General features: G+C 46.6%; 1 protein-coding gene across 1 annotated transcript in view; it reads left to right on the top strand.

The window, feature by feature from the left end:
• Positions 1–23,629, top strand: part of LOC8029227 (structural maintenance of chromosomes protein 1A) — a 68,199-nt gene that overhangs the window by 36,829 nt on the left and 7,741 nt on the right. Inside the window, exons 17-24 of the mRNA XM_029986463.4 lie at positions 637–758; positions 1,930–2,015; positions 9,117–9,335; positions 10,249–10,458; positions 13,940–14,052; positions 17,472–17,640; positions 18,834–19,012; positions 23,100–23,280. Of these exons, the coding sequence (XP_029842323.2) occupies positions 637–758; positions 1,930–2,015; positions 9,117–9,335; positions 10,249–10,458; positions 13,940–14,052; positions 17,472–17,640; positions 18,834–19,012; positions 23,100–23,280 (1,279 nt within the window). The remainder of the gene's footprint in view (positions 1–636; positions 759–1,929; positions 2,016–9,116; positions 9,336–10,248; positions 10,459–13,939; positions 14,053–17,471; positions 17,641–18,833; positions 19,013–23,099; positions 23,281–23,629) is intronic.

Genomic DNA, 23,629 nt, shown 5'->3' with positions numbered 1-23,629 from the left:
ACTGTATGTGTCCAGAGAAGTCCAGAATGCAATTTTTTGGTGGGTCAGTAGCTTTATTGACAGGAAATACAGAAATAATGCAAATACCGAAAGTCCCGTCATTCATCGGAAGCCCACGGAGGCTTCATAACCTAGTGTCATACCATTGACATCAACGTTGGTGCTGTTGCCTCTCTATTTTCTTTACATTAGTCGGGGGAATTGGGGTGTGCCACTAATGCTGGACATCTTGTTTTAACATCGTTGCTCGGTGAATGCCTTAATCTGCTCGTACGATGGGCAGAAGGGCGGCAAATAGGTTGACCTCTCTGCATTAGAGAAGAAGATAACTCTTACCTAACATTGTGAGTGTGCTCCTGGATCCACTCTGGCTCCCATTTTAGTTTTTCCTAAATTCTATGCTGAAATGATGGGCACGGGGAATTTGCAAAAATATGCCTTGAAGCGAGCACCTGCTTTTAGCACGCATGCGAGTAGCCACATGCGTCTCATTGCGTATGACACTGTATCGAACAGTGGCTTGCCACAGCAGTGAAAGGCACGCTACCTACATGCCTTTTGTTGCTGTTGCTGCCATGTTGGTCTTATGTCGTTTGAAGATCGTTTCTTGGGGCGCGCTTTCTTCTGTCCCCGCAGCCAATATGAAGAGCGGGAGCTGCGAGCGACCCAAGAGCGGGACAAGAAGAAGCTCGAGTTTGAGAACCAGAAGAACCGCATCGTCAATCGGCTTGAGTATGAGCGCTCCAAAGATACCTCCGGTATGTTTCTTGTGCCAATGAACGAACTTCAAACTTTGTGTTTTCTAATTCTGAAGGGCAAAGATTCTTGAGCATGAAACCCCCCCCGCTTCCCCTTCCATCCCTTAATTTTTTCCTTCCCTCCCCGTCCCGTCCCTTCCTAAGTTCTCTTCAAGTACAACTATTCTAGAGCATACAAGGCTTTCTGAACAAATATCTACTACACACAGTAGGAAAAAAGGCATTTGGCTTCTAGCAATTCATCGGTGCATGGTTGAGTTTAATTTTAAATAGCACTTTACTTACCAATAAGAGTGATTGATCAAAACATGTCTTTATTCAATGAATACTGCTCTGCTCTCGTCCTTTGATGTCCTTCGAAATGAGAACGGTTGGAAAAGTTTGGGTCGGGCCTGTTGGGTGTGCTGGACAAAGTGCCCGGTTTCCTAGGAACACTTTGGCAGCCCGCAACGAAAAATATTGCATTTCAAGTGGCAAGCAGTTTTAAACATTTCAAATGTTTTTTTTCGACAGTGAGAGCCTGGAGGTGCTTGAATTGTCGGGAGATTTTATTCAGCCTGGAAAAGTCATGAGAATGTCAAAGAATTTGGGCAAATGTTGCGAGAGTTGAGAATGTTTGGTGATGGAAAAGTTTACTCTTATAAAAGCTTCTTTGACTCATGCATTTAGGAGGCATACCGTAATTGCAATTTTTAGATGTACTACAGGTACAGTAAGGGCCAAGTATTTATAACGTGTGGGTGCACGCACGAATGACACAACGTTTCTGCATAGCAGCGCTGGAGGGGGGTGATTTTTCCCTGACCAGGGGTTACAAAAGCAGTCCCTATTTTTTTTTTTGTAACAGAGGATTCAGCTCTGAGACAGCAACCGAGCACGAACGATGGTAATGAAGGGTTATTACTAACAATCCCTCTGTCCTTGTCGATGCACCGAGGTGGACGACGGAAGCCAAACGCCCGAAATGTAATCGCTTATAGAATGGGACTGGTTATATGCAGCTTTCTATTCATTCCCTTCTTTACTACTTTTTTGCTACTGATGTTTTTGGAGGTTGCAATTGGCCCCTTGCACGAAAGGTAGTACCGCTAGTACGACGACAATCAATCGCATCGAGGGCGCTTTGCATGCACAGCCATGGTCGGCAGACAGATGGTGGTGCTTTTTGCAGAGAACGTGAACAAGTGGAAGAAGACGGTGGAAGACGACGAGCGAGAGCTCGAGAACCTCAAGGAGGCCGAAGCCAACCAGATGCAGGTCAGTGCCCTGCGGTACTCGGAGGCTTTCTCTCTGTCTAAACAGATAAAGGACTACATTAATTCGAGCGCATTGTTATAATGAATACTTAAAAACGAAAGAATAAAAACGTAAAGGTAATTGCCGGGGTTTTCAAGCCACCTACTAAATGTGCTGCATTGCTGGACTTTGAGAATCCTCTCCTTAAAACTTAAAAATGGTGCGAGCAGTCAGTTTAGGAGATGCATAAAATAAAATTGCTCCAAAGCATTTCTTTTTCTTTAGTTAAACAAACTACTTTGCGGCTTGTTCGTATAGGAAACCTCCTGCATGCCAGAGTGACTGGGAACATTTTGCTGAGAGACCTAGCTTCTTCGGTTGTCATACAATAATATTGTGTTAATATGGACTTCATATGGTCGCCCCGCTACGTGGACAAGATTTTCGGGGACGAACTGGGTAAATGCTTTAATTTTTGCCTCGTTATTAGGACAACTCGCATTATAAAACGACCCCTTTTTTGGGAGAATGGAAGTGCTTATATTAGGAAGACATCACTGTATCCTTAATAATCGCAGAAATAGAATACACAAGATATGGCTGAGCAGCTGCTTCACGAGAGCGCGTGCTTGGCCGCCGCTCTCGTGTCAGGTGTTGCCGGGTTGGGGAGAGGTGCTGCAGTCGCTTCGTGAGAGCACGCGCTCGGCCGCCGGCATCAACCTCAACAGTAGTGATACGTGGCCGTTCACGCCAGTACACTGCAGACAAACTAAGGGAGCGGAAGAACGACATTCATGCTTGCTTTTGCATTCACTACTCATAAGTGCTTAGGTGTCCTCAGAATTTTAAAACCTTTCGCGTACACACCATGAGCGCGCACACTGCGAGCGGTGGCACGAGATCTCGCTTTAAAGCCTTCCATGGTCTTGCGTGAATCCATGGAACGCAAACATGTTTTTTGTGGGTCATCATGAAACCTGATTATACCAATGTTTCAATGAATGGAAAGACCATTAAGCTGCCTGTTTTCTTTTTTGTATTTTTCTGTTTTTGCCCAACAGTGCAAGATAGTGTCACGAATGACAATTGATGAGGCGGCAAATGGACAGACAGAAACTTAATGTTAAATGTGGCGAACTTGTGCCAGAACAAAAAGAAACGGAAGGACAGCATTGCATGTGTCGATGGTGGCATAGTAGCGGGATGAAGCGCTGGAGTGAAACTGACTCTGCTGGGCGCAGTATAGCTTCTCTTAAAGGGGCACTCAAGTGCTTTTTGGAGAAGCTTGTTTTTGGAAGCATATTGTTTGTTGGGCTTCAGTCAATAAAAATGACCAGTTCTAAATGGCAAGGCGCCCTAGTAAACTCACAGCAATAGAAATACACAGGCACTATATCCTCTTGCGGGGTCCATCCCGTGTCTCCACCACCTCCATAGAATTCGACCAATAGAAATAGCGAACTGCGAAAAGATTGCTAAAGTTATTATTGTTGCTCTTTTTAGGCACATGCACATTATATTTTGACAACAACGCCAAATCTTTGGCTGTAGGTGACGTAATACAGCTATTATTGTTTGAAAAAGAGCGAACTACGTTTTCTCCTCGCCTTGTTACGCGGGAGTGATGTGCCCACGCACATCACTCCCGGGTGTGCTACAGGCCAGCTGTAGCACACCCGGATCGAGGCACAGCCCCTCGAAATCCGGGTGGCTTGTCACGCAGCTCTGCCGGCCCTGCTGCTTGCGAACGGCGGCCGGGTAGTCACGGCAGCAGACACACTCTGCGACGGTTTCCATCGGCACGCAGCAACTGCATAGGCACCTTAAAACAGAAAACCAGCATCAGCTATACATATGAGAGGTATAATAAACAGCTCATCACCTACCAGTCGGTGTTCCCAAGCCGCTGGGTTGCGTCGTCGGTTTCGTCGTCTTCCTCCGGTGTCGACATTGAGCATCGCGAACTGTCGTCCGAGTCCGTCGCGTTCAAGGCATCGGCGTCGCGCGTAGGAGTGGCGTCGTAGGAGATTGAGCTGATATCTGCCGTCCGCCGAAGAATTTTCACCTCCAACCGTGTTAGATTTGGCAGGTCCATCTCCGCACGACGCAAGACCCGAAGTAAACAAAATGAGTCCCAACGAGAATCCATCAAATACGCGCACATTCGGAAGATCACTCCGCCGGTTCGAAGGATCAATCCGCCGGGAAGCCGTCACTCGTGATTGGATGGCGCACGCCCTTCCCTGCTGCCTTCCCGTCCGACAGCGCCCCTGACGGCGTGCGCCTAGGTGCAGAACAGCGATCTTTGATTGGATTTTTAATAGGGAAATCGGCCGCCCTTGAATGTAATTTTGGGATTTCTAGGATGCTTAGAGCCCGCAGATTGAGTTATGACAATAAATAGACAATCTCAGAATCCACTTGAGTGCCCCTTTAACCCCGTGCCAACTCATTTTTTTTCTTCGAGGAACAGAGAGCAAAATTTTACTTTTAAACGGGCGATTTGCCTCAAAATAAAGCAAAAACATTTCCTCGGTTTCCAGGTGTGGTGTCTTGCTCTAAATCAGGACTTCTGGTCCGAGTCCCACTGACGTGCAGACACCAGAGTTGGTGGAATGCTTGCAGGATTCACATTATTTTTATCACTCCCACCAAACTATCGTCAGATTCCGAAAAATCGAAAAGAGTGAAGGATTTGTTGTCACATCTGCCTGAGCATTAATCACTTTCAAAATAAAGGTTTTATGCCTCTTCGTCGGCTAAAGTGGGCCTCCACGCCAAAACCAAATTGTTTTAGCGCGACCTGCGACTGCTTTTTTCTTCTTGGCTAAATGGAACTTTCTCTCTCTGTGAAACGGCGAAACAAATGAGAACACAACCCAAGGTAAGCGGAGTGACGGGGTGGTTTTGCCGTCTGCCGGAGAGCACGCTAAACAAGCCCCGAAAGATAAACAGGAGTCACACTCGTACCACCCCTTACGACGATAAAGGGACGGAAGAGAAAAGGATTACAGTCACAAAGAGGCGATTAGAAAATTGGTGGAAATTGTCTAGGCAAAATTTAATGATGCACAACTAACTAGCACATCGGGAGACAGGCAGGACAGAGGAAAATTGGGACTCCTTCCCGCATGGCCCCGACCCGAAGTCTCAACCCTGTCTCCCAGTCAAACCTTGTCGACGGTAACGTCGACAAGGTTTGATTAGAGGAAAATTGGTAACTCCCTTGCCGGGGAGAAGAGGAGGGGGAGGGGAGCGGAGGGGGGAGGGGGGTTATGTTTTTTTTAGTTTTTTTTGCCTGATCCCTCAAAGGTAATCCTCGTGATATCCCACACTGCCTGATGATAGTTGGAGGAGAAAATTGGCTTAGAAGGGTGAGAGGAATCATACGTTTGTCTTTTTAGACTTATGCTAGGTGGCGCAAGCTACCGCCTGTTACAAAGGGTGTAGCCATTAACACCCATTCATCCTTCCAAAACACCGAAAAGGAGAAAAAAAAAAATGTATGCAACCTGGAGACGTTACAAATAGGGGTGTGCGAATACCAATGTTACTAAAACACAGTTGGGAAACTCGCCATCGAAACTTGGGCCGCTGGCGTCCACCGAGACCGAGCTAAATACGACAACAGCGCCACTCTTTATCATTAGTCTGTACTGTGGTCACCTTGAGCTTTTATAAAGCATGTTTTTGCGTAAAAACAAACGGAAAAGACTCTTTTTGTATGAAATTTATTGGAGTTTAGCACAAAATGATTGGCGCGTGATGTTTTTGAAATCTTTAGTTTGCTGGGTTTTTCGGCACAATTAATATTGTTTTTATACAGCCATGCCTCAGCAGTGCTTTCAGGTAGCGCGTCTCGACCTAGGTGCATTTTAACTTCGATTAGAAGTCGCGGCGCGTCCGCTGAGGAGACGGGGGCGGCACCCCTGTAACCTCTTCCGTTGTATTTGTTTCGGCGCCAAAATGGCCGATTAAAGCCAAAATAGAAGTGACGTTCAGTTCCTCGAGTGGCCGCTGCGGGAGGAATGGCGGCGTTGTGTTCGTCATTAGCTCAGTTCTCGAGGACAGATCGGGGCCACTTTGTTAGATAAGTCTCTATGGCAGTTTCCCAACTGAGTGTTTTAGTAACATTGGGGAATACCGAATAGTAGTTATCTAATTGAATACCGAGCCGAATCAAGAAAAAAAGAAAAGCCGAATATCGGATTGAATATTGAATAGAGATTTTATTTGTGAAACTCTTCGAAGTGTGCTGTGAATGAAAATTTTATATGTGCAGAGTATGCACCTGGTGCAGAATATGCATCTCGTACATAACAAAAACTGAAATGTATAAAATTGGTGCAACAAAGAAAAGCAGCTGTTGATGGGCGTGGGGCACTAAATATCCAATTTTATGGCGCAAGCATAATCTACCCTAAGTATCACAAAAAGCTCGAAGTTACAGCGACGTGTGCCTTTTTTTCTTCTTAAATAGCACGACCTAACACCGCAACATGTTCTTTTTTTATTTATATCTGTATATCTTAGAAAAGGGGCATTTTGCAATGTTTGGTCTCAATTTTAAGGGCAAAAAAGGGAACCTGGGATTTTATTTTATATAAATAAACAGATAGAAGTTAAATCTGAGTAAACAGGCTTGAACAATATAATCTGAAGTAAGAAAAAAACATATGGTTTGGTGGTGCAAGTCATTGTCCAACAGCTGCTATGCATCCATTCCTCCGTCCATCTACCCTCTTTTAGAGAGGCTAGACTTAAAAGAGGGAGCAAGCGAAACTCAAACAACGGAGACGGCCCCTGTGCAGATTGGTCGTAAGTGCGCATGTGCTGTGTTGTCGCTTGGAAAAAAGGCGAGCAAACGAAAGAGCAACGATGGCTGCCCGATCGACGCTTTCATGTTTTCGTCACCCTCTCGCAGTTCGTATTTCAAACGCAGCTATCGAACGGTTGGAAACCCCCTCAAATCTAGGCACACTATTTTTCCATTCCGTTTCATTCCGAATCCAAACTTGCGGCTTGAGGAACAACAACGACAACAACGGCTGGTTTCGTCTTCGTGGTTAACATGGTTTTCTTTTTGTGATCTTGTAGTCGCCGATTTCTGTGAGTGTGGGAAGTGTATTCTACATGGACGCTTCGATTTGAAACGAGGGGCCTTACTGCTTTACTCGTGAAAAGAATTAGGCATTGCGTGGAATTCCGGCCTCCCAACAATTCTTCTTTGGAAGCGGCGCAAACGGGATGTTTCGGTTGTGATTCAAGGTTAGATTTTGTCACGATCGGGATTAAATCTGCCTGCTATAAAGTTTGTTGTGTTTTTTACTTTTATTTTTTCTAACCTGTGTGTTAGATTTTTGTGGAATGGTAGGACCAAGAGGTGTTTCTTGCGTGATCTGTCAAACATCACTGCGCTAACATCGGGAGAAAACATGGCTCGTGTGTCAGCTCCGCGCCGGCCGCGCGTCTTTGGCCAAATATAGCCAATATTTGAGTGACCAAATACTAGGAATTTGATTCGCGAATTGAAATATTTATGAACTCGTTATTCGATTCAAATTTATATATTCAAGTATTCGCACACCCTAGTTACAAATGTTACAAAATAAATTTTCTGCCCCAAAAAGTATTGTTTTTGTAAAATCATTTACAACCTTAGACTTGTTTATAGTTTACAGCTTTCAAACACGCACGCCAAAAATGGGTATGTATTGTCACCACCATGTCACCACATGTACACGCCAAGGGCAGCATTCTCATCCTCTCCCTATTTCTCCTCCACATTGCGAAATTGTGCACGAGGGAGGAAAGTGGAGAGGAGGGGCACTCAGGCGCCCTTAAGACGTAAGGAGAGGAGAGGTAGCCAATGTGAAAGCTGCCCTTGGCGTGTACATGTGGTGACGGTAGTTACACATTTTTGGCGCTTGCGTTTAAAAACTATAAACTAAAACAAGTCTAGTGGTCTAGTGCTGTAAATAATTTTACAAAAAAGCTTTTCGAGCGGAAAATTGACTTGGTAATATTTGTAATTTTTCTGGGTTGTTTAAGAACATTAGTTGTTTTTTTTCCTTTTCGGTGTCTTTTAAAGGGATGCTGAACCGAAATCTGGACTCCACAAGACACGTGGCAAAAGCGTGCAGCGGGATGTTACATACATCAAAACATCACTCGTACAGTGATATCTCGAGCGGATGACCGTATTTTTAAAAAAAAGGAGGCGCATTTGACAAAAATGTTTTTGTCATGTTTTTCCGAGAAGGAGAGGGAACGGCCTCGCCTCTTCTCCACCTCGCCGCTTTGAGGGAGTGAAGCGAAGAGTGGAGGAAACGAAATATCTCTATGTCACGCGCTTCGTCAGCCTGGTTCAATCTCAACCTCTTTTTCCAAAAATACGGCCGTCCATTCGAGATACCGCCTTACGAGTCGTGTTGTAGGGATTGTAGCCTCCTGCCTCTATCTCCTGCATTGTTTTCTTGAAATCCAAATTTCAGTTCACAGTCCCTTTAAAGGCTTTCCCTGGAAGCCTAGAACATTTGATTTCAATTGTTCCAGTGAGTATGAACAAAGTACACGACCCTCAAACAATCAAGGATCCTCTATTAACTTAGGGAAAGATGAAAACAACAGGCGATGGCAGGGATCAAACCCGGTCACCTGCGTAGCAGCCAAGTGCTCCGCTGACATTAACAACGCAGGCGGCAATAGTGATGCATAGCTCTGGCATATTCATGTCGTCTGTTCCAGGTTTTTTCGGTTTGCCTGCTTTTGGGATTGTTGCATCTATTACTTCCTCACATGACAGTTTCTCGAGTTAGACAAGAAGTAGTCTTTGCTGCCCAGCTGTTTATTGGAAAGTTCTTTTTAGTTATTGGTTCTCTTGGGTTTACCAAGAGAAGCAGTAACTAGTTCTACCTTCATCAGTAGTGGCAGGCAGTTGGAGGGTTAGCAGACGACCTGTCTGTCTCAGGAAACGGAGTTTGGCCCAGTGCTCATGCTTTGTGCTCCTCGGTCACCCATGTATAATTGGTAGTGGGAGACATTTCCACGAGTAGCAGATGGCCCGTTGTAGGAAGCAAGGTTTGGCCACTCATTGTCGTTGCGGTCGTGGGTGGCGTGCAGATGATAGATGACCAGATGCAATCCCTGGAGAAGCTGAAGAGCAGCAAGCTGGGCAAGAAGCAGGACTTGGACAAGGCGGAGGAGCAGATGGCCGAGATCCGCAAGCGCCTAGCCGCCGTGCAGAAGGACATTGCCGTCGTCCAGAAGAGCCTCACCTCCCTCGAGGCCCGCCAGGAGCAGCGCAGGCTCGACCGCCACAGCGTGCTCCAGACCTGTAAGGTGCGTCACCCCGAATGGTGCGATGCCCTTGGTGTTGTTTGTTGGACCTTCTTGGGTCGTCCACCGGACTGTGTGGGCCGTGGGAATGAGCCACGTGACCTGTTCCGGAAATTGTCTGGGTCCTAGTGCATTGCACGTCTGTGCTAGAGCAAACATGTGTGCTATGCTTTTGGAGCAAAGTTTATGTTTTTCGACACAACCTAACCTGAAACGTGGTAAGAAAAGGAAGACACAGAAAAGGACATGGAAGAAAAGAGAATGTGACTTCCGGCACATTTTTGTTTTATGATGTTTTTTGTTTTTTTTGGGGGGCTTTTTTTTTTTGCAATGTGATGCACCAGGTTGTTTGTATGTGCAGGATGTGTATGATTGTGTTTTGTAAAATCCGAACTCCTAGTGCATCATATCTACGGGGAGTTCTCCAGGGAGTGTGCCAAATCGTAAAAATAAGCAAGATGTACAATTAGGGCTCCGATTGAAAATTGTTGAAAATTTCGGCGCGCTCATGGCACGGCTTGTGCGGCATTACTCATTCTTTGCCCAAACATTCCACCACAGCCGAACGTTCGCCGAGTGCTGAATGGGAATTTATTAATCGAATACAAATAGAGTTCTTAAAATTTTCTATCTGCATCAAAAATTTAGAATAGGTATTCACGCATTTTAAAATTTTTTATCTGCATTCAAAATTAAGAATATTCACACACCCTTGCTTTTTATTTATTGCCGTACATCGCTCGCCACAGCGATGCTGCTCCACCGTCCGTCGTCTCTCCTAGAGGTAGAGCCGTCCATCTTCCTCTGCACTATAGTTGGGCATCCATCTTCGAGGCACCGCCTCGCAGCACGGCAGCGAAAAGGACGGCGTATTCGCCCTTGCCTTAATCGACAATTCGTGCCCACGTCCGTGCAGCTGGAGCAGATCCCTCTGCGACTGCTCGACGGGACCCTGGAGGAGCTGGAGGCCCCCACGGACGCGTCCTCCCAGGAGACATCCCACGGGGACGGGGGTGACACGGAGACCTCGAGCGCCCACCCGGCCAGCGGCAGCATCACCCGCCTGTACGAGCGGGAGGGACAGCTGCGCATCGACTACTCCATCCTGCCCGAGGAGCTCGTAGAGGTGGGGGCGCCTTTTAGTGACGGCGTATTCACCGGAATTGGGTGCCCGGAACGCGTCTCCGACCGGTGCGTTTACCGCGACCTCGAACGTGGTTCCTTAATTTTTACCCGGCCACATGGTAGAAGCGTTGTTTGTGCCTTTGCCTGCTGCGATCTTGGCAGTGCCACAGTGGTGGAGGTGGGTACGCCAGATGTCCGCTCGGCTTCAGCTCGTTCTGCAGCCAAACGGTTAACAGAAACTTTGGTAGGGTGATCGGACGTCTTAATTTAGGGCACATTTGGCTTTCCCATCGGTTTTTCTCATTGGATCCTCGCATCCCTTTTTCGTGGGAATGTGCATGGATATTTGCGAAATGAGCGCTAAGCGAGTGGAAGTAAACTTAAAAATATGTAATGCACATTTTAGAAAAATAAACATCCTATAAGGATGCTGTCATGGGCTTGTTACCACTAAAAAGTAACGATGTTATGTTACAGTTCCCTAGGGTAAAAAAGTAACTGTTACAGTTACAATCTTCAGTGAGTAATTTGTTAGAGTTACTGTAAAAGAGTAATGCCGTTACTTTCCCGTTACTCCATAAAAAATGCGAACATTAAAGGGATATTGAAGCGAAACTTGAAATACACCTATTATGGTCAGAAATAGGTTCAATATGATTAATGATATCCGGAAATCATAATCGCGCGTTTGTATTTTGAACGGATGGCTATATTTTTCACCCTTAGGGGCCCGATTGGGCGCGCGCTCAAAAATCAACCACCGGAGAGCGCGATGCGTCTTGGGATATTGGGCGCATTCGTGACGTCACTTGTGCCAGATGGGAAAAGCTACGGCATGGATGTTGTGGTTACGAGCGTTGCCACCTGGTGGCGCGTCGTTGATTTACGACCTGTGACAACGTGACCGTTTGAGATGTGCAAGGGCTGCACGCACGCTGCACCACGGCAAGTCGGCAACCACGGCACCACTGACAAAACCAGCTTTGAGGCCGGATTCTCAAAGCGAACTTACGACGAAAAAAGTGCGTATGACAAATTTGAAAGAAAACCCGTATTCTCGAAACGAAATTGTCGTAACTTTTGCGCAGGTTACGACAGAATCCTACGACAGCTCCGCAGCTGTCTTACGCACTTTTTACGATCAAATCAACATGGCCGACAGCGTCGCTCAGTTATCGGTAGCGACGACCAACGGACATTTATTTTTCTACCTGCTCTTCTTGTGCGTCCCGACTTCAACCAGCAAGAAAAAAGGAAGGAGTACTTGAAACACCACGACGATCAAGAATGCAGGATCCACAAACACCCGAGAAGAGCTAAAAGGTCCGCGATTCTACCAACCAAGCGAGCTTGGCAGAATATAGTAGGCCTAGCAGCAACACCGACTCGGCGCACCGTTGCTCTGGCGGTCCTTGGCCACGACCGGCTGGCCTGCTGAATGGAATATGCCCGCGTGACCCTTGTGAACCCTTCCCGGATGAATAGTTTGATCCCTGCATGAACTAAATTTCAGAGGTCAATCTTTTCCCCTTGTCATCTCGATCTCCTTGTTTTCCGAGAAAGCGGTGGCGAACGCTGTCGTCGAAAAGGGACTTATATTGATTCTATCTCCTTGTTTTGTGTGATATAGAGCTCAAATAAACGCCATAGAGATTACCTTTGCAGCACGGTATGTACACTTAGCTATTAGTATGCCATTTTCGTTCTGACACGACGCTACGTCACCGTCGAGCTATGGCAGTTCGTCGGAGCTATGCGATGTTGGTCCAACTTTTCTTTGCCAAGTGTCATGTCAGTATCGAGTTGCAATCGTAAAAGATCGGTCCAGAAGCGCTTACCGAAATGCGGTCTAACAGAGCGAATCCAGCACTTCGATCAAACGCGCGTGTCCGCTCCGAGTGTGAACAGCTATTTGCGTGGCTCTTGCTGACACTCTCGTAGTTCAAACATCTTTTTTAACGTCGGCTCGCAGCTCGCAACTCGCAGCAACTAATACCGGCCGTGCCAGAAGCATGCTCGGGTCGTGTCGTGCAAAGAGCCGCAGCGAGAACAAGCTCACTGTGGCTAACTACGCTTTGGCTTTCTCCGCCAAGGCTTTGCAAACGCGTTCAGGCCTAGGCTAATTCTGCCGGCATGCCGTATTGCCGCAGAACGGTGCTGCTCCTATGCCACAAGTGATGTCACTAGAACTTTCCCACCATCCACCAGATGTGAATTTGAAATCGTTTAATTAGGTTTAAAATTAGTTCTCCTGTGTTTTACAGCGTGCTATTGATATTTCCGAGGTAGTGCCTGTCCCTAGCCCATATTTATGCAGAAAGATCGGCGCTAAAATTTCGTTTCCGTACCCCTTTAAAGCAAAACAAATAACGGTGTAATTAATTTGACAGGAATGAAAGACAAATTACACATTTTTGATGTTACAAATTTTTTTGGTCGACACAATGAATGAAAAGCGTACATGGCGCACAACCAGCCACCCAAGATGTACCATATTTACTCGCATAATGAATGCACCTTCAACAACGGACATCCATATTTGGGCTTTTTTTTTTTTTTTCTCGCGTAATGAATGCACTTTCAATTGAAGCCAATTTTCTTTTGCCGCCAAGTAACCTGGCCAAGTCAAGCCAAGCCAAGCTGCTCTCGTAATGGCTGCAAATGCGTGGTTGTGGAAGTGATCAACTGTGAAATCGAGCCGTGCACACACCTAGCGAAGCTGAAGAGGAGGAATTGCCCAGCCTTGGACGTGCTTCATCCATCAGATGAATTGATGTCAACAAACACGCCACTGTCTATAATCCACTTTCGGACAGTGATAATGTGAAAGTGGTTAGCCCTAAGAATGGTCGCGTCACTCTCCGTGCTAAGTGAGCTTCATACGTTCTTTGGTTCTTTTTCTTCGACAAGAGGCACGCCAAAAAAAAGGACAGCATGATACGGCAACTTCTCCGATGTCGTTTTGGCCTCTTCGGGATGACTCTTTATTTATTTATTGATGATTACTTGTAGCGCCTTTAAAGGGGCACTAAACCACTTTCTACGATTGTCCCTTTATGGGCTCTAAGCCTCCTAAAAGCCAAACTTTACATTCATGCATGGCCGACTTTTCTGTTTATATCGGTATCAAAGACAAAGCTCAGAACTATCGCAGAGAGCAGGGTGCGCTGTCAGATGAGAAGAACAGTTTTGACCATAAATGCGTTATCGCCGAGTAGCTTAGTGCCCCTTTTAAGGTTTTTCTTGTAGGGAGAGGATGTAAGGAAACTTGCCGGGTGAAAATAAGGGTCAAAGCACATTCTGATTAAATATTTTTCATTCTAACGCCGTTTGAACAAAAACCAAGTCGTTTCAGGAGTTAACGGTTGCTACTTTCAGTTGACGGTCTAAGCTTTTTGACGCGGAAAAAGGACGTTGAAATGGCTTCCACTGGGGGTGGGTGCTTGTTGTGACCCTGTCTCCGGGTGTGAACCCCCACCCAGCTGGACACCCCCGAGGAGGTGAAGAAAGAGGGCGACCGGCTGAGCAAGGAGATTGCTGACATGCAACACCACCTGCAGCGGACGCAGGCACCCAACATGCGAGCCATGGAAAAGTAAGCCCCGCCGGATACCCTCAAAGTCACTGGGGAACTAGGGAGTTTTGTTACGCGTGAAATTCCTGAGAGTTTTATACGACACTAACTTCCAACGGCTCGCCTCCACAATAACTATATGGGATGTCCACAATGAATCTCGGCACTGTAAAACGAGTAGGAGATGTCGTTGCCTGCACGCATAAAGCTCAAACTTTCACAGTACAGTGTAGACCGCATATAACGTATGTCGCGGGAGTCGCGAAAATCCGCACTATAAGCGGTACCGCGTTATAACCGAAACATCAATTTTTCAGGCCAAAATACATGCCATGTGACAACTTACCTTTGTAAAAGAATTTATTTTATGTTAGATGAAAAATAAAGCTTAGTTTGAGGAAAGTCTTTATTTCACCAGACTAGTACACTTCTCTCTCAAGTGTGTCACACATTTTGAAAGAAATGAGCGGCTTTTGCCTGGCGCAGCCTCTTAGCGGCGTCGCGGGTTACGGACGGATGTTGCGAGCGTTCAGGATTGCTAACCCTAATCACTTTTCTCCGGAGATGAAAACACGTGAAAATTCGGATCCTTCATACGGTACGCGCCAGTAATACCTTGAACTTGAGCACACGCATGAAATGCGCCGAATAAGAAATCCGGGCGATGTTCGAGGACACAAATGCTTAGATATCACCACTGTAGTCGAAGTAAACAAACACGACGACACGGGCGTTTCTGCCGTCTTGAGAGCGCCGCCACGACATCGCCGCTCGAGTAGGTGGATCTTCCCTTCCAGTACGTGCTGGGTTATCATAGCGACACACAACGAAAATGCACAGTCAAGGATAGCGCTTTTACGCGGAACGATGAGATGAACGCCGTCTACGACGACGATCACAACGTTGATCACAACCGACGCCATGTTCGCGGATAGAAGCAGCCGGCCCGCGACGGGCATGCAACGCGCGCGAACACTTCTCCTCGACCTGCTATTGGTCTGTCGTTGCGGTTGTTGGTTTCCAACGCAGCGGAGGGACGCACGCACGTGAACGACACGTGCGTGCGTCCCTCCGTCGCTAGGGCAACTGAAGCCTCTCTCTTCGCTTCTCCCGCTTCTTCGAGCACCTCTTTGCCCCGCGAGTGCCGCTTGCGCAACGCTTGCGGCTCGCGCCGTCAGCGCCGTTATCTAGTGTCGCACAGGCAAGCGTGCTCGCTGCTCCGGTCGTCGGCGCGGTCGGCGGGCTGTGCCAGAAACCGCACTATAACCGGTATTTCCCTTCGCGCGCCTGCGTTTTAAGCGGTATGTAATTACATGGAGTTCTATGGGAGGCGAACCGGTGGTTTAAAAAAAACGCGTTATACCCGGTCCTGCACTATAAGCGGTTACGTTGTAAGTGGTCTATACTGTATGTACATTTCGGTGGTGCATTTTACCTCGCATAATTTTAAAGTGGAGACGACGACACAACCCGCGTTGTTCTCTCCTGATGGGCGCTGCGAGCGGATGAAACATTGCATCGTCCGCAAGTAGGTCTTAAAGTCTTTCAAGTTGCATACAGTATTCTCTCGCTAAACAAAATAGCTTTTTTCTATCACTTTTATTAAAGTTCAACGTGGTCTCAACCTAAATGCATGCAATTTTATCCGGATTATTCTAAGTGTATCGACAGCCGACCATGCTTATTATGAAGGCCAAAGTGCCGAAAGCATGCAAGCCTACTCGGAGGTGTACGGAGACCCTTGCATTCCCTCCCCCTTCTTCACCGAGGCAAACAGCAAACTGGGAAAATGGGTGACAAAGGATAGAGTACGCAGAGCTGGTGGAGTGCCGCTTCCGATACCGATGCGCCTACGCTGGCACGCTGGCAAGGAGCTGCTTCAAGGTTCCGATGCTACTGACGGCTGACGCTGCCCGATTCTTGTCAGAATCGGGTCAATGGAGTGATGGAGCTCGTAGGGGATCATCCCTTCGGGAGTCCTGCGCGGTGCCCAGGTACGCCTGCGCGGGCGCACCTGTGGCGTACTACACGCACACGCACGTCGATGGGAGATGGGAATTGTTTACCGAAAGTCGCTTAGATCTGCGAGGTTGAGAAAAGTGACCGGCCCAAGTCCGAAGTCGCCAAAGAATTCGAAGTTCCGGCATTGGCTGTTTGACACTACCCACCGTTTTGCAGAACAAGCAAGATATTGGACGGGTTCGAGAAGTTTCTCATGCAGGAGAAAGTGCGCCCGCGATCCGAAGATGAAAGATTGCCAGCTGCTTCGTGCATGTCAGATTTTCCCTCGCCAGCGTGCTTGCTGAGCCAACACACTTTTTTAATATTTGCAACGATCTCTACAGGAGTGTGTGAAAACAGGTTGGCAAAACCACCGAGGATAACTTTGATATGTTTGTGCTTGTTGATGTGGACGTTTCCGTTGTTGCTTCTGCCACGAGTGCGGCAATCATAGACCTTGCGTGCAGCCAGGGTAAACAGCGGCATCAAAGAGGCGCCTCGGGAAATGCCGACGACTGCAGAGACGCGAAACATCCTATGGCTGCTTCGAAACAAAGTGTAGTGCAGTGGCAGTGACAGTGTTCTTTCGATGCCTGGAGCAGTTCAAGGAGAAGTGATGCCCAGATAAAATTATCGGCAAACTCCACTTAATTATTTTTTGCTCAATAAAGCTATTTAAAGATGTTCATAACCAAGGTTTGTTTGATTAAATACAGGATGTCACAAAAGAAAATTTACACTGCCTTTTTTACCGTAAGAATAAACTAGGCATCGCCGAACGCTCATTTTCTGCCCAAAGGTAGAGTTAGAGGTCACTACCAGATGCCAAAGTTTCAGCCCAATCCGATAACTTAATCAAAAGTTATAAGTGATTTTCTGAAAATTTCAATGGGAAAATGGAGTCCATTTTTGCCCGTTTTTGGTTTCTGGTGCCATAGAGCCCCATGTGTTTAAAAACTCCGTCGGCCGCCATTTTCCCATTGAAATTTTCAAAAAATCACTTATAAGTTTTGATTAAGTTATTGGATTGGGCTGAAACTTTGGCATCTGGTTGTGACCTCTAGCGCTACCTTTGGGCGGAGAATGAGCGTTCGGCGATGCCTAGTTTATTTTTGTGGTAAAAAAGGCAGTTTAAATTTTCTTTTATGACACCCTGTATATGGTCACAGTGTTCCGCAGTTTTCCCGTCCACCTTCAAGGCTGCTAGCACTTTTTTTTGGCTGTATCGCTTTCATCATATTACCTCTTATATAGAAATTTTTTGGCTGTCCCGTTAACTTCGTTATAACGAGAGATCACTGTAAATGCTCCTCCACATGAATTATCATGGAAACCACATATTTCCTGGAACGTTTCACCCAACCCAGCCGTCGGAAAAAGTCGGGGGAACATTGCGGGTGCGGCGAGTGACAGTGTGCTGAGGGCGACTCTCCTTCCAGGCTGGACGGGGTGAAGGAGCGTCTGAAGGAGACGGACACGGAGTTCGAGAACGCCCGCAAGCGTGCCAAGAAGGCCAAGATGGCCTTTGAGAAGATCAAGCGGGAGCGCCACCACAAGTTCACCACCTGCTTCGACAGGGTCTCCAACCGCATCGACGAGATCTACAAGGTGGGCAAGGGCATGGCTAGGGGAGCCACCGAGTAAGCTGCGCTCAGAGGATAGACGTGCCATTCCTTGACTGTCTCGCTGGTGCCCTCCATTTCGGTGCCTTGTGCAGAGCGGGTGCGATCGGCGATGGTTGCGACTGGAAAATGTGATTTCCCGAGCTTTAGACACTGCTTCGGGAAGCTTGGGCGGTGTCGTATTACCCTGTCGCTGACAGTTTCGACTGGTGTTGCGCGAATATTCGAATTTTCAAATAGAAGTTTCGAATAATGCGCAGTTCGATGTTCGTTTCGATGTGAACTGCAATGTTTGTACTTTTAGAAGTGTGAGTCGCGGTGGGTTAGCCCCGTCGAGTGTGCTTCTCACCGTGCGCCCATGCACTGCGGAGAAGCATTACCCATGGAGCCCTGAGTTTATACTGTGGTAGTAAGAGCAAAAACACCGACGTATCGCTAACTGATCTTGCACGGGCATTGCAAAATTGCCATCGTGTGCCCACGGGAGCGGGACGCCAAAGAAGCGTCATTGGGTAGGAAGCTTGTATTGGAGGCAGAGCGACGAAAAACCTCTGCCGTTTTTATCTCGTCGGCGCCTTTAGGCAACCGTTTGGCGCATTACGAACGACAGATGGCGTGAAGGACAGACAAAAAACGAGAACACGAAGACGGGACTAGTGCCATAGCTTAGCGCAACAGTTTAGTGCCAGCGATGCTACAATGCTGCGAACGCGTCTCCGACGGGTGCACTTACTGCGTCCTAAAGACCAGTACTTCTGTTTCCCCCTGACGACGTTGCAATAGTGTCGCATCAGCGGCGGCTATGACCCTGGTTGTGCTGCAGCGGAGGCGATAGATGTGGCAGACACTCGATCTGCAGCAGGTCGCTCTTCGGTGTGACCGTCCACAGACGCTTTGGCAGCCGGAAGTCAGGACGGAGCGACGACCATGATGCTCGCATTTTTTGCTGGGACGTCTAGCATAAACCGCCACGATCACGACGTCCCAGAGCATAACACACCGGCTTTTGCGACGTCATTCCTTGCCGCTCCGGGGCCGCGGGATGGGACGCCAAATGGACTGGTTGAAAACTCGTTCCAGGCGCCATAGCGATTCTGCGATTCTGCTCTTAAACACGGTTGTGTGCCACGAGTCTCGCTCAGGCCCTCTGTCAGGTGTCCCCCTTCCGCCATCTCGCAGGCCCTGACCAACAACCAGAGCGCCCAGGCCTTCCTGGGCCCCGAGAACCCCGAGGAGCCCTACCTGGAGGGCATCAACTACAACTGCGTGGCGCCGGGGAAGCGCTTCCAGCCCATGAGCAACCTGTCCGGAGGGGAGAAGACGGTGGCCGCCCTTGCCCTTCTCTTCGCCGTGCACAGGTGAGCAACGGTCAACGTCCCAGACATTGCGATCCGGCCCGTGCAGAGCTGAGATCTCTGCGGAATGTCCCTTTGCGTCCGGCGGAGGATGTCGGGGGACGTCTCGTAGAGAATGTGAGGGGAGACCTTGCCGAGGATGTCGGGGGACGTTCTTTGTGGAAAATGTCCCCCCGTGTCATTTTCTGTGGCACCTGCACCTGTTGCGGATGATGTCTTGTGCAAGTGGTGCAGATGACATCGTCCTTTGTGGATGCTTGTCGTCTTGACCTGTTGCTTCTTTTTAGTGTACCTTAATGGAGTTGGTGTTGAGAGTGTTCTAAGACAGCTATAACAGTAGATGTGCAGTGACTGGCTTTTACAGTAGAATCATTTCTTTTGAGTAGTTAAGGAGACATGCATTGGGGGAAAGTTTTTTATAATTATCTACTATATTGAGATTAAATTTTCTCAGTTTATCGTGCTTAATTTTTCTTTATAAATCATGTAATATATCTTGTTTTTTATGTTCTCGAAACCATGTACATGCGAAACCATGTTCTTGTAATGTATGTGAGGCATGGCAAAACACTTAAAAAGGCTTAGTGAAATAACTAGGGGTGTGCGAATACTCGAATATACGAATTCAAATCGAATAGAAAGTTCCCGAATAATTCTATTCACGAATCGAATTCCTAGTATTCGGTTACTCGAATATTCAATATATTCGGCCAAAGACGCGCAGTCGGCACGGAGCAAACAAAAAAGCCATTTTTTCTCTCGATGTAAGCGCCGTGATGTTAGACAGACCATGCGAGAAACATCTCTTGGTCTTACCATTCCACAAAAATCTAATGCACAGGTTAGAAAAAAGAAAAGTAACGAACGCCACAAACTTTATAGCACGCAGATTTACTCACGATCCTGACACAATCTACCCTTGAATCACAACCGAAACATCCCATTAGCACCGCTTCCCTAGAGGAATTGTTGGGAAGCCGGAATTCGGCACCATGCTTAATTCTTTTCACGAGTAAAGCCCATCGTTTCAAATTAAAGCGCCGATGTAAAACACACTTACCGCACTCGCAGAAATCGACGACTGCACGATCGCAGAAAGAAAACCACGTTACCACGCCGATGAAACCAGCTGAGTTATCGTCGTCGTTCTTTTGGAACCGCAAATTCTGATTCGGAACGAAACGAACGGAAAAATAGTGTGCCTAGATTTGAGAGGGTTTCCGACAGTTCGATAGCCGCGTTTGAATTACGAACTGCGAGAAGGTGACGAAAAGACGAAAGCGTCGATCGGGATCGGGCAGGCAGGGCAGGCATCATCGCTCTTCTGTTTGCTCGCCTTCTTTCCACGCGACAACACAACACATGTGCACTGACGATCAATCTGCGCTGGAGCAGTCTCCGTGGTTTCAGTTTTGGTTGCTCCCTCTTTTAAATCAAGGCTCTCTAAAAGGATAGACTGAAAAATGAATGTATAGCGAGAGTTGGACGGTGTCTTGTGCCACCTAACCACATTTTTTTTTTCTTAGTTCAGATTATACTGTTTAAGCCTGTTTACTCAGATTTAACACCTATCTGTTTATTTATGTGAAATCAAATCCCGGGTGCCCTTTTTTTTTTCCTTAAAATGGAGACCAACTATCGTAAAATGCCCCTTTTCTGAGATATACAAATATTTTTAAAAAAGTCGCGGTGTTAGGTTGTGTTTTTAAAGAAAAAAAAAAAAAGGCACGCGTGACTGTAACTTTGGCTTTTTGTGACGTTTAGGGTAGATAGATTATGTTTGCACCATAAAATTGGATCTTTAGTGCCCAACGTCTAACAGCAACTGCTTTTTTTGTTTTTTTTTTACCAGAAATTTTTTTAGATTTTGGCTTTTGTTTTGTTCAAGACGCATATTCTGCACCAAGAGCATACTCTTCACATATAATAATCTCATTCGCAGCACACTTTGAAAAATTCCTACAAATAAAATCACTATTCGATATTCAATTCGATATTTGTCTTTTTTTTCTTGATTCGATTCGGTATTTGATTCGAAAACTACTATTCGGTATTCACACACCCCTAGAAATAACCCAATTTGCTCCTTTTAAACCAAAGTGCAATGAACAACAAAAATGATGTGTGCAACACTTCTTTTATTTTAAAATAGTAATAAAAGGCCAAACTGTCATTTCAAGGGGCAAAAAAAACATTAAATTTTTCATAAATATAAAAAATATACATTCTAACCAAACCTAGATAGGTTGCGTTCTACATATTCCAAAGTTTATGCATTCCAAATTTGGTTATTACAGGACAATATTGAAAACAGAAATTCTTGTGCACAAATTATGAAGATGCTTCAAAATTATGGAAAAAGAAAAACATGTTGGAATGTTATCATAGATGTGTAGCTAATGTCGAGACCGGTTATAGCGAAGTCTGTTATAACGAAATAGCGGATATAGCCAAGTGATTTCCCATTCCTGTTGACTTCGTTATAACCGGACTCGACAGTATACTCTTTGGCTGTACAAACAATAATATTTTGTGAAAAAATGTTTATGAGAAATTGAAGCTACAGAAGACTTCACTGGAGAGGAGATGGCTAGGCCTACTTGTCCACCTAAATGTGATGGCGGGCACTAATTATTTGTATACACCAAATATAAAGATACAAAAATATTAAAACAGCATTAAACCCAAAATCAAATATTTTGCAAAATATTGTTGTTTTTCGACCCACATCTCCCCTTAATAAAGATGGAGAGGTGACAGAATGGGCAGCAGTAAGTGTGAGACCACGGTGTCTAGCGACCGAGAGAACCGGGAATTGTCAGGGAAAGTTTAATTACAGGGAAAAATGAGGGAATTGTTAGGGATATTGTCAAAAATCGAGCCCAGTCAAGGAAGGGAAAATGAGCTGGAAACGCCATCGGGTGCCCCGAGCAAAGGCTCGAGGACTCAGGGGCAGAAAAATAGGCAATAAATTAGAGCGGAGCGCGGGCTGTGCTCACCCGATGTAGAGTGTGTTAGTGGATGGAAATGGAACACCGACAGGTCCAGTACAAGCCTTAATTTGGATTGGATTGAGGGCACGACACTAGGCTAGATCCAATTAGAGCTACTAGATTTAGTGACAAATGGAAAAGCTGCAGACCCCAATCCAATCCAAACCGAAAGTATCCGAAAGTGTGCATCTGGCGGCCGTGCTGCCATTCGGTTATTGACGTGTGTGGTTGAGCGTCGTGCTTTCATCATGTTTCCGGGAGTGGCCTCTTCACTGACGATGTCGGCAGAAAGAAAGTGCTCATTTAATCCGGACTGGACGAACCCAAATATTTCGGAACATGCAAGTTGGATTAAGCCCGTGCAAAACGATCCTCACGGTGCTCAAGGCTCAATGCCTTCTGTTGTAATGGTCTTATATATTTAACTGCCTCTACAGTGGTCAGGGAATTCCACCTAAAATTGTTAGGAAAAACCTGGAAAAGTCAGGGAATGGCAAAATAATAATTTGCTAGACACCCTGAAGACAGACTGTACTAGAGAAGATTAGCTTTGGTTCGTGCAAATTGTTTACACTCCACACCAACCTGTCTGTGATGTTGGCTAGGCTAGCATTGTTTCTGCCATGCTTTGAGAAAAGTAAACGAGAAATAGAGGTGTCCACCTCCTCTTCTCTTTTTTTTTTACTGGCATCGGCATCAGTATTGTTGACAAGAAATAGGGAAAGGCAGAGCCACTTTTTTCTTTAGCACTGCGGTGCTGCAGTGCTGGTGAAACTATGCTAGTCTTGCCAACGTTGTATGGAAAAGTTGATGCAGAGTGTAGTCTCCTCTTCAAGTTGAGCCCGATGTTGGCTTTACTTTGAAAACAACCAGATCGAATCAACGTGATCGGACCGCAAAATAAATGTGAACAAACGAGAAGTGACCATCTTCGATGTGCAGAACTTATTCCGTTTTGGTCCTCGCTGAAGTGTGGGAGATTTAAGTTTGCTTTTTTCAATGTACCAACAAATCGTGGTGGAGTAAAAGAGGAATAGAAAGGTCAATGTGGGCCCCCGCCAGCTCCGTCCCTGAAGGCCTCGCCCGTCTGCCCGCAGCTTCCAGCCGGCGCCCTTCTTTGTGCTGGACGAGATTGACGCAGCCCTGGACAACACCAACATTGGCAAAGTGGCCCACTTCATCCGGGAGCAGACGGAGACCTCCTTCCAGTGCATCGTAATCTCCCTCAAGGAGGAGTTCTACAGCCACGCCGACGCCCTCGTGGGCATCGTGCCAGATGTGAGCACATGCCGTCCTTCCTTCCAGAATTTATTCGGTCTTGCTTTGGGGTAATGGTTTTGTACTACATCGGTGTTTGGAAATCTACTCATGTCCGGTGTCACTCTGTCTGTTTTATCACGGGATATGACCGCTTGGGAATCGCTCGGATCCACTCGAGCAAGATTTGGATTGTTACATTCATTTTTTGTTCTTAGTCTATATGGATCTGTCGTCACTTCTGGGTCTATCCTAGATGCCTACATCCGCGGTCCCGAGAGAAAGAACGAGAAAGCGAGCGACAGAAGGGTGGAGAAAGAAAGCGGAAGATAGGTTAGGCATGTTCGTTTTGCCGCGATGAGTTGAGGTT

This window comes from Ixodes scapularis, unplaced genomic scaffold (genome assembly GCF_016920785.2).
Source record: "Ixodes scapularis isolate PalLabHiFi unplaced genomic scaffold, ASM1692078v2 PGA_scaffold2__306_contigs__length_199485367, whole genome shotgun sequence".
In the NCBI taxonomy this organism is placed as follows: Eukaryota; Metazoa; Arthropoda; class Arachnida; order Ixodida; family Ixodidae; genus Ixodes; species Ixodes scapularis.
This window is presented reverse-complemented; position numbering and strand designations above follow the sequence as displayed.